At 50.5% G+C, this 10,522-nt stretch overlaps 1 protein-coding gene across 5 annotated transcripts; it reads left to right on the top strand.

The window, feature by feature from the left end:
* The first annotated feature begins 326 nt into the window (after positions 1-326).
* KLHDC2 (kelch domain containing 2) lies at positions 327-10,476 on the top strand. 5 transcript variants are annotated; one of them, XM_088057487.1, is made up of 16 exons: positions 327-398; positions 1,309-1,414; positions 1,764-1,930; positions 2,630-2,709; positions 3,513-3,630; positions 4,655-4,770; positions 5,861-5,942; positions 6,038-6,121; positions 7,001-7,081; positions 7,157-7,215; positions 7,386-7,495; positions 7,920-7,992; positions 8,569-8,656; positions 8,977-9,029; positions 9,439-9,583; positions 10,344-10,476. In XM_088057487.1, exons 3-15 carry the CDS (start codon positions 1,775-1,777, stop codon positions 9,560-9,562), a joined length of 1,224 nt encoding a protein of 407 aa, XP_087913613.1. In that variant the 5' UTR covers positions 327-398; positions 1,309-1,414; positions 1,764-1,774; the 3' UTR covers positions 9,563-9,583; positions 10,344-10,476. The 5 variants fall into 5 exon arrangements, with proteins under 5 accessions (XP_087913613.1, XP_014112955.1, XP_005528651.1 ...); XM_014257480.2 differs by lacking the exon at positions 10,344-10,476 and adding an exon at positions 9,892-10,319; XM_005528594.3 differs by lacking the exon at positions 10,344-10,476 and having other exon boundaries at positions 9,439-10,319.
* The last annotated feature ends 46 nt before the right edge of the window (positions 10,477-10,522 follow it).

The following is a 10,522-nucleotide window of genomic DNA, read 5'->3' as shown; positions in this document are numbered from 1 at the left end:
ATTTTGGTCTGCCCAGGTGCCCTCAGGGTGAATTCTGAGGTGTTCGGGTGCCCTCAGGGTGAATTCTGAGGTGGTCGGGTTCGGGTGTGCCCAGGGTGAATTCTGAGGCGTTCGGGTGCCCTCAGGGTGAATTCTGAGGTGTTCGGGTCCACTCAGGGTGAATTCTGAGGTGTTCGGGTCCACTCAGGGTGAATTCTGAGATGTTCGGGTGTCCCCAGGGTGAATTCTGAGGTGTTGGTCCCCTCAGGCTGAATTCTGAGGTGTTCGGGTCCCCTCAGGGTGAGTCTCGGGCTCCCCGCGCCTGCGCGCTGCTGCCGGAAGGCGCCGCCCGCCCGGCGGATGTTGCGGCGCGGCCGCGGCTGAGGGAGGGACGGCGGAGCGGCAGCGCCGGGGCCGCGGTAGGAGCGGGACGGGCCCGGGGGCTCTGAGGGCTCTGAGGGACGCGGGGCGGGCTCGGGCCGGGCCGGTAACGGCGGCGGGCAGCGCTCGGGCGGGCGCGATATCGCGACAGTTGAGCGTGTCGTGAGGAGCCCGCCCTGCGCTCGGCCATGTCGCGACAGAATAACGTGTCGTGAGGAACCCCCGTCTGCTTGCCGCGGTGTGTGAGGGGGCTGGACAGAGCGCTCGGGGGCTGCGGGGAGCTGAGGGGGAAATGGCTGAATGGACACGGCCCAGCGTGTCTGATGGGTAAAATGAATAATAGAATATGATACATATATATTATATATAAATATTATATAAGTGTTTTTTCTCCGAGGCGGTGAAAACAACGCTAGCTCGAAGCAGGCAGGTTTCACTGAGTTGTGGACAAGGCTTGCTAATCTAAATTAGAAATCGTAATTAAAGCTCACAGATAACCTCCCGAAGGTGGTGCAGCGTCTCCGTGGTGGGAGTGATTAAAATTAAACAGGAAAAATCCCTCAGGAGCGGTGTATGGGAATATCAGAGCCAGAATATGCAAGCCTGGAGTGCAGGGTGCGATTGTCCCACTAAGGTCCTTTTCCCTGGCTTTGGGTGCACAAACTTGTCTGGCTTCCCTGAGTTTTGGATCTGTGTTTTCCCTGGACAGTCTGAGTATTCTGCATGGATTTGGAGCAGGGACAGTGGTTCTGTGGAATTTTGTGTAGGAGAGGTGACATTGTCCTGTGCTGAAATGCTCTGGGAGGGTTTGTGTGGGGGACACCGAAAAGCTCCAGGATTTGCTGCTCTTGTTGGCAAAGCTGTCAAATTTATTCCCCTTTGGATTGTTTTTTTTTTTTGACATCTTGGGTCAGAAGGGACCTTAATGCTTATCTTGTCCATGGGCAGGGACACCTTCCACTATCCCAGGTTGCTCCAAGCCCTGTCCAGCCTGGCCTTGGACACATCCAGGGATCCAGGGGCAGCCACAGCTTCTCTGGGAAAATCAATCAAGGTATTTTTTTATATAATTTTAAATATTTTTAAAAACGGACACTTTGAGTTGCATTGGCAACTGAAACAATTAGAAACCGTGCACCACCGGGAAGTCCCCACATGGAACAGTGTGTAGTTTCTCTTGGTTTTTCCCTCTGTTTTTCCAAGCCCCGCACTGTGTCAGGGGAAGGTCAGGTTGGATATCAGGGAATGGTTCTTCCCCCAGAGGGAATGGTGACATTCCCGAGGCTGCCGGAGCTCCGGGAGCGTTTGGATAGCTCTGCCAGGGATGCGCAGGGTGGGATTGTTGTGGCCAGGAGCTGCAGTGGCTGATCCAGCTGAGGGAATTCCGTGTCCCTGTGCTACAGCACATCCCGAGATGGCCGACGAGAACGAGGAGCTGCCGGCGGACGAGGAGCTGCCGGCGCCGGCCGAGGAGGGCTTTGAGCAGCTGGAGAACGACAGCCCCGCCGAGCGCAGCGGGCACGTGGCTGTCACCGACGGGCGCTGCATGTACGTCTGGGGAGGATACAAGGTACAGCTCCCCTGCACCAGGCTGGGAATTGTGTCCCATCCAACCGGGAGTGACGCTGGGAAATTATTCCTCCCCCGGCACACAGCAGCAGCTCCAGCGAGCAATTTGTAACACGGCCCTCGGGGTGTTTTGCGATGTTGAAATAAATCACGGGTGTTCAACCTTGGCAGATACACGGATTTTTGGGGTGTTGTTTGCCTTTGGCAAAGGGTGAAGGGAATATTTATTGATGGGAATTGTGGGGCCTGGGAGTGGTGGTTTTATTTGCACAACTGTATTTTGGGTGTTAAGGATCCCAGGTTTGTTGTCACACTGCAGCACCACAAAATCATTTCAGTGACAAAAATCATTGTCAGCGAAATAAATAACTCAGTAAATAACTCCTGTCGTGGAGGGGCTGCGGGAATGAAAAAGGAGCTTTTGGCTCATTTCTGCTCCCTAGCTCAGGCTATAAACCAGAGGTTTAACTTCCATTTAGCCCCATCTGGCTCTGCTGGGAGCTGATTGTCCCCAGCAGGTGCTAAATTGGGCTGATTCCTGCTCTCCGTGCAGGTGGGAGGCACAGGAGTGTGGGAAGCACAGGCACTGCTCCTGCTGTGATTAGGTCCCAGAGGGGGTGTAAACATTCCCAGGAGTCTGTAATTCCACGTGTCAAACATCCTTCTAACACTGCTTTTCCTTCTCTGACCTGTCCTGCAGAACGCCCAGGTCCGGGGATTTTACGACTTCTACCTGCCTAGGGATGAAATATGGATCTACAATATGGAAACTGGAAGATGGTACAGTAAATCATTCATTTTGGGGAAAAAACTGATAAATCCTTAAATTGGTGTGGAAAGCATCTTGAGGGACTGAGCAGGGAGAGAATTCCCTGATCTCTTTGTTCCCACCTATCAAACCGTTGCAAAAAATGTGTAAAATATTTCAGGTTTGGTGGTTTTTTTTCTGTGAAAGCATCCAATATGTTTTTCCAGGATGAAGTAGGAGAGGCAGCTGGGACAGGCAGCCTGGATAGGAGTGTGTGATCACCAGTGTGAGGTGTTTTGGGATTCCTGGGATAGGATAGAGCAGCTGGAAATTGTGTTTGTACCACTTTTGATGCCAGTGGTGGTCAGGGAGCCCCTGCTGAGTTTTTGGCCTTTTCAGGACTTTTTTTTTAAAGGTTGATGCAGCCACAGAAGCTGCTCAGTGCTTTGCAGGAAGTGGGATTTCAGCCGTGCTCCCAGCCCTCCCTGGGGTCAGGGACAACCTTGGGCACAGGCTGGAGTCTCCTCTCTGTGGTTGATGTTTACAAACAGGAAAAATCCGGGAGCAGGGTGGAAACCTGCAGTTCACACTGGTGAATCCTCTTTGCCTGAGGATTCTGAGCATTCCAAACTCCTGAGCTGGGCAGATGGGATCCGTACCCCCCAAAAAACCCATGTATTAACTAAACTGCCTTTTCCCTACCCCTCCATCACAACAGAGTAGTTTTGTGAATTGTTACATCTGAAAAGGTGAGAACTGCTGTGATTCAAACCCTCCAGATGAACCCATCCTTGTTCACCGGGAGCAGGTGAAACATTCCACCCTGGTTTTGCAGGAAGAAGAGCAAGACAGAGGGAGATGTTCCCCCCTCCATGTCTGGCAGCTGTGCCGTGTGTGTGGACAGAGTGGTTTATCTCTTCGGAGGGCACCACGCCCGGGGCAACACCAACAAGGTCAGGAATTCCTTATCCCATCCTTTCCCATGGGGATTGTGTCCTGGAAATTCAGCAGCACTGCAGGAACACCCTGAGCTGGCACTGCTTGTGTCCTTGTGCAATTCCCCTTAGCACTTGGATTGTGTCCCTGCCTCTGAGCTTGCTGGTTTTAAAAGATGGGAATTGCCAGAGTTGCCTGAATAATATCAGCAACTGATCTGGAACTGCTCTGGGGTGGCTTGGAGTGTTTCTCTTCCCTGGAGTCTGTGGTAATTCCAGAATCCCAAAATAATTCAGGTTGGAAAAGTCCTCCAAGATCACTGACCAATCACCACCCCTTTAATTAATGGGTATTTTCTGATAGTCTGGCAATGTGTTTTAAATTAAATTGGTTTGGTCTATATAAATATGTAGTTTATGTGTTTAAATATAGATAATGTATAAATAAATATATAAATATAGATTTTTGTGTTTAAATGAAATAATGTATTTCATATGTAAATATAAACCAGGAGTTGAAAGGAATTTTTTGAAGAGGGTTTGAAACAAGCCTCATTTGTAAGGTGTGATTGCTTCCCCTCCTGCTGTGGCATTCTTACATTTCAGATCTTGTGTGTAAGTGTGGCTCTTCCTGTACAATTATATAAATTACAATTTATACAAAATACAATTTTATAAATGCAGAGAAGGGGTAATACAGTAAAAAATGTCACTTTGTGAACTTTTTAACCATTTTTTATTTGTAAGAATTGTGCTCTGTACACAACTTCATTGTATCCCACAACAGCTTTTGGATGCTGAAACTCAGTGTCCATAACCCTGTCAGGGGTGTTAAAGGTGTTTGAGTCTGAAAAAAGATCAGGGTTTGTCAGTCCATATTTTGCTGCAAATATTTTCAGTGCTCTACTTTTCAGCTAGGAAAATAACTTTTCATTTTTTACATTTCTGTACCAACACATGTTAATTGAAAATTGCTGTTTTAACAACAGACTTAAGCTTTAAGCTGACTGTGTGAGTTAAAAAAATCTCTTTATTTTCCCAGTTCTACATGTTAAATGCCAGATCCACGGACAAAGTGCTGCAGTGGGTGAGAGTGGAGTGCCAGGGGGTGCCCCCCTCGTCCAAGGACAAGCTGGGGGTGTGGGTGCACAAGAACAGGTGAGGCCCCAGCGAGGGCTCAGTTCTCTCTTGGCTTCTCCCTCCTCCTCCTCCTCTTCCCTGCAGTCACCGTGGGGATGGCTGGGAATGTTCTCCTGGAGAAGGGAAGGATCCAGGGAGAGCTCAGAGCCCCTGGCAGGGCCTGCAGGGGCTCCAGGAGAGCTGGAGAGGGACTGGGGACAAGGGATGGAGGGACAGGACACAGGGAATGGCTCCCAGTGCCAGAGGGCAGGGATGGATGGGAGATTGGGAATTGGGAATTGCTGGCTGGGCTGGAATTCCCAGAGCAGCTGTGGCTGCCCCTGGATCCCTGGCAGTGCCCAAGGCCAGGCTGGACATTGGGGCTGGAGCAGCCTGGGACAGTGGGAGCTGTCCCTGACATGGCAGGGTGGGATGGGTGAGATTTAAGATGCCTTCCCAATCAAACCAATCTGGTGATTTTGGAGTTTAACTCTTGAGCTGCTTTAGCCACTCCATGGAGGGAGCTCCCAGTCAGGATATTTGCTGTGGGATTTGCTGCAGAGACTCAGGAGAAGTGGGAAAACCCTTGTGTGTCCCTTCCAGGTGGGGATACTCCACCTGGAATTGCCCACAGTGCTGCTTTTTCAGGTCCTTGATGTGGGGAGTGAGCTCCTCATTACCACAGCTGATAGGATCAGTTTAGATGTCAATCTGAGCAGTTGTGGGTGTTTAATTAGGTGCTGCAGATTGTTTTCTGGCACTCCATAATCCTGTAGGAATTTCTGGCAGAGCCATGCTAGTTCCTACCACAGGCTAAAGCCCAAAGATAAAACTTGGAGGTGGTTCCCACTTAAACTCCAGGAGAACAGCATGGCAAAGACCAGAGTGCAGTGACCAGGCTGCACACCCTGACAGCCTCAGAGATTTGGAGGTGGAGCAGAGCTTGGGAGCCTAAGGCTGGAAACAGCCCCAGAGGGATTTAGTGTGGGTGGGAGGGTCACAGAGCCCCACACCTGGAAAACCAAAGGAGCTTCCCTGGTTTTCTGAGCCCAGTATTTCCATTTCCATTTATATTTATAACAACAGATGTGACAGTTTCTCACTGCTCTTGATGCATGTTTTCCTCCAGGCTGATATTTTTTGGAGGCTATGGCTATTTTCCTGAAGGGAAACAACGTGGAACGTTTGAATTCGATGAAACCTCTTTTTGGGTAAGTAGCCCTGGAAGCCATTTCTGTATCAACTTTTAATATTTAATCAGTGCTTGTTAAAACTTGTTGCTTCTTTATGTTTTTGGTTTTTCAAGAATTCAGGTCTTCCTAGAGGGTGGAATGACCACGTGCACATTCTGGACCTTGAAACTTTCACTTGGAGCCAGCCTATAACTACGGTAATTAATGGTTTGCTGTCAGTTAATTAAGTCACAGCTCAATAATGTTATTTAGGAGCGTTCTTGGAGCCATTTCCACTGAATTTAAACCATTAATTTAGACAGATCCACTCTGTAAAAAGAGCAAATTTGCCTTTTATTTTGATCTGGCTTCATCCATGTTTTTCCTGTCGCTTGCTTTGGTTGATGCTCCAGCTGTGTTGTGCTCAGGACAGGGGAATGTGTGCTTTGCTGTCACCCTTGCTGCCAGGGGACGCTTGGTACCTGTCCCTGGGGTGCTGAATTGTGGTCAGGAGACAATTAAACACTGCTAATTGCAAATACACGCATCTTGGAGCGTTCAGGAACAGGGAAATGGGCTGGTGTTGCCACAGGGTTGGAGGAAATGAAATATGAGAAATTGCTCAAGGATTTCTCTGATTACTTCATGCAGGTCTCAAGTAGGTCAGAAACTCAAGCAAAATGGTGTTTAATGGAATCCCAGAATGGTTTGGGTGGGGAGGGACCTTAAAACTCATCCAGTTCCACTCCTGCCATGGGCAGGGACACCTTCCTCTCTCCCAGGTTGTCCAACCTGGCCTTGGACACTTGATGGTTTATGAATATAAGGATTTATTATGGCACTGTCTCATTTACAGTCTGTCCTGTGTGGCTGAACCCTGTGCTAAGAGCAAAATTTATACACTTCAAGAGGGAAAAAAACAAACCCCATTTTTAATGAGTTCTCTGATCTTCCATCCATCAAAAAAACCAAGCCTGCACACGGGATGATTTACTGGCTGCTTTTTTTCACTCTGTTCCTTGCTGGAACAATCTGAGTTGAGCTGAGCCTCTCCTGTGCCCTGGTGACTGATTTGTGCTGTCCCTGTCCCCTCCCAGGGCAAGACCCCGTCCCCTCGAGCCGCCCACGCCTGTGCCACGGTCGGGAACAGGGGTTACGTGTTCGGAGGCAGATACAGGGTAAGCCCAGCCCCCTTTAACCTGTGCTACCCAAACCCCACCAGGAGAGCTGAACCATGCTCTGCTCTGTTGTAGGAGTCCAGAATGAATGACTTTTACTACCTGAACCTGGACACGTGGGAGTGGAACGAAATGTGGGTGCTCCAGCTCGATCCGCGTAAAATTCTTTGTGTCTAAAGAAAGTAAAGTTGTCCTTGGCTCGCTGCAGTATCCTGCAGATACCTGAAAAATCATCAGAGCCAGAAAGAGCAGCAGGATTTTGCTGTCCCTGATGGTGATTTGGGGTGTTTTTATTGCAATCCAGACTCACCCAAGGCATCTGCCCCATCGGCCGATCGTGGCATTCCTTAACACCGATTTCCTCGGATCACCTCTTCCTCTTTGGAGGGTTCACCACGGACAAGCAGCCCCTGAGTAAGTCATTCCAAAGGGATTTGGTGGTGGCTTTGTGCTCTGGACCAGCTGTGCACAGGAGCTTGAAGGATTGCCTTGAATTCCTTCTGAATTCCTCCTGTGTGCTCCAACTCCTCATTGCACAGAGCAGGAGTTGCTGAGGGTGTGGAGACACCAGAACTTCCAGCAATTCACCTGCTCTAAAAATGTATCTAAAAGTGCAAATTGCAATTAGTGACAGCTTTACAGTTCTCCACCTTCACCCCCATAAATCTGTTACATTCAATACCTGTTGTCAATCAGGAGCCAATGTTTTATTTTAAGGTTTTTCCTAAAATAATTGATTTATCTAAGAACAGAAATGAGATTTGTATTATTTGTATATTGCAACAACTTACAGAACTGACAGAATCCAGGTTTTATCTGGGATTTTGCTTGTTTTCAGGTGATGCCTGGATTTATTGTATCAGCAAGAATGAGTGGGTTCAGTTTGAGCATAACTACTCTGAAAAACCAAGGTATGGCAGACAGTTCCCTGGAAATTTGATACAAAAGGGATGTGGAAGCACCTGGTGGTGGCTGTCAGAGAGAGGACAGGATGCTGGTTCCTCCTCACAGCTCTCCTTTTCCACGTGTCCCAGAGGTGCAGGTTGTTGTGTGCTCCCAGAATTCAGGGGAGGGCCACACAGGGCTGCCTGTGACACAGCAGGGAACACAGAATTTAGGGTTTGATCTCAGGATTTAGGCTCTGATCCTGGGATTTGGGGTTTGATCTGGCTGCAGAGGACTCCGAGCTGCGAGTGCCAACACTGGAGCTAACTGGAGCTGGTGTCCTCGCTGTGCCACCAGCCAGGCACGGGCTGGTGTCACCAAGGTCCTGCCAGAGGCTCATCCTGTGCACACCCAGGGCTGTTCTTGGCTTCCTGCTGAGCACATAGTAGTTAGTGACCTGCAGTTTAAAGGCCCAAAACCTCTGTTATGCACGAGTGGGATGTGGAAAACAGGAGTTTTCCTCCCTCTGGCCTGGCTGGGATGAGGAGGGATCTTCCCAGAGCTGGGATCTGGGGTTAATGCAGTGCTGCTTTCTGTTCCAGGCTGTGGCACACGGCCTGTGCCAGTGAGGAGGGCGAGGTGATCATCTTTGGGGGCTGTGCCAACAACCTTCTGGCCCATTCCAAAGCTGTGAGTTGGTTTTGAGCTTCCCATTCCCATGGGATTTGCAGTGCTGGATCACTCCAGCATCCTGATCTGGTGGGGATCACAGACAAAGCCTGAGGGGGGAAATGCTTTGCCCCTGTCCCAAGTCCCTCAGTGCAGATGCCTCAAGGCTTGGAAACCTAAAGGCTTCTTCCAGCGTCCCTGCCCAGGGCAGGTTGGAGTGGGATGAGCTTTAAGCTCCTTCCAACCCAGCCCAGGCCACTCTGGGATTCCCTGATTCCTGGGCTGCTTTGGCTCCTGGTGAGAGCCCACAGAAACAATTCTGTCTCTCTCCCTCCCTCCAGGCTCACAGTAACGAAATCCTTGTGTTCTCCCTACAACCAAGATCTCTTGTAAGGTAAGAGAGCAAAACTTGAGCATGGAATTGGCGTGTCCCAGCTTAGGTGGCAGGAGGAAATTCCTGGGAGGGTGGGGAGGCCCTGGCATGGCTGTGGCTGCCCCTGGACCCCTGGAAGTGTCCAAGACCAGGTTGGACAGGGCTTGGAGCACTCTGGGATGGTGAAAATGTCCCTGCCTGTGGAAAAAGGATGGAATGGGATGAGATTTAATAAGGTCCTTCCAACCCAAACCATTCTGGGATTCTAAGTGGGGCAGGGTTACCATTAGACCTGTTCATGTTCCTAAAATACTCGACAACATTTCTGGCTCTACCAGACGCTGCCAGAGCAGCAGGCAGGGTGGAGGATTCCCCTCAGCACACCCCATGTGCAGCCTGTTCCCTGCTGACATCAGCCCTGTGTCCCCAGGCTGTGCCTCGAGGCCGTGATTTGCTTCAAGGAGATGTTGGCCAGCTCGTGGCACTGCCTGCCCAAGCACCTGCTGCACAGCGTCAACCAGCGCTTCGGCAGCAACAACACCTCGGGCTCCTGAGCCCGCCCGGCCCCAGTAAAGGTGTGTGCTCAACCCTCTGTGTGTAGGTAGTCGCTTCTCGCCCTCCCGTGCATGTGAATGGCCTAGAGAGAACCTCTTGTCGTGTGAGATGTTCCAATAAATGTATTTAATGCCAGAGGAGACGAGCCTGAGCTTAAGCTGCGAGCAGCTCTGGGGTTGTGCACCCCGAGGGGGTGAGGCTGACCCCGAGAGCGGGGGATGTCCGTGGGGACAGGAGCTGGGAACGCTGAGCACACCACGGCTCTGGAGTGTTGCTTTAGTGGAGGCTGCAGGTCGTGTTTAGTCCACAGCTTCACGTTTTGCTACAGATGTTTAAGGTCAGAGAAGCAGGATCTGGAAGTTAGAAGCAGGATCTGGAAGTTGTCCCGTTGTCGGTCGATAAACTGTCGTAAACCTTGAGATGTTAAAGCACCACTACTCTCTGCTTGGCTGTAGTTTGGGGGGTTTTTTTGGAATTTTTATGTTGTGGAATTTCAATTGTGAACCTTAGGTAGCAGATATTCTGCCCTGCGAGTGTAACTGGGAGTGCTTGTGCCTGTTCCTGTGGAGCTCCCCTGCAGCTGGAGCAGCCCCAGGGCTGTCCCCTGGCCCCAGGGACATGGAGAGCCCTGTCCTGGCTGACCCAGCTCTGTGGGGACACGGGGGACAGGGCCAGGCCGTGCTGCTGTGGGGAAGGGGGGGATCATGTTTTAAGCTGTCTTCAAAAAACAATTAAAAACGTTGACTTCTAGAACAATTCCTGTGCTGTAATTCCTGACAGGTCCTGGAGGTTTATCCTGACTCCCAGCCCTGCTCTTCCTCCCCCTCCACAGCTGGGCTGGGGGGTTCTGGGTCTGCACCTTCCCTCTCTCCACAGCCAGGGAATGTTTAGGAGGAAAAACAATTCCACCTTCCCAAAGGAAGAATTCTCCACTGGAACTGCCCTCCTGGAGGCTCTGG

This window comes from Pseudopodoces humilis, chromosome 7 (assembly GCF_049639895.1).
Source record: "Pseudopodoces humilis isolate 2021_Gansu_Grassland_sample_001 chromosome 7, ASM4963989v1, whole genome shotgun sequence".
NCBI lineage: Eukaryota > Metazoa > Chordata > Aves > Passeriformes > Paridae > Pseudopodoces > Pseudopodoces humilis.
The sequence above is the reverse complement of the archived record's forward strand: the minus strand, read 5'-3'. Positions and strand labels throughout refer to the sequence as shown.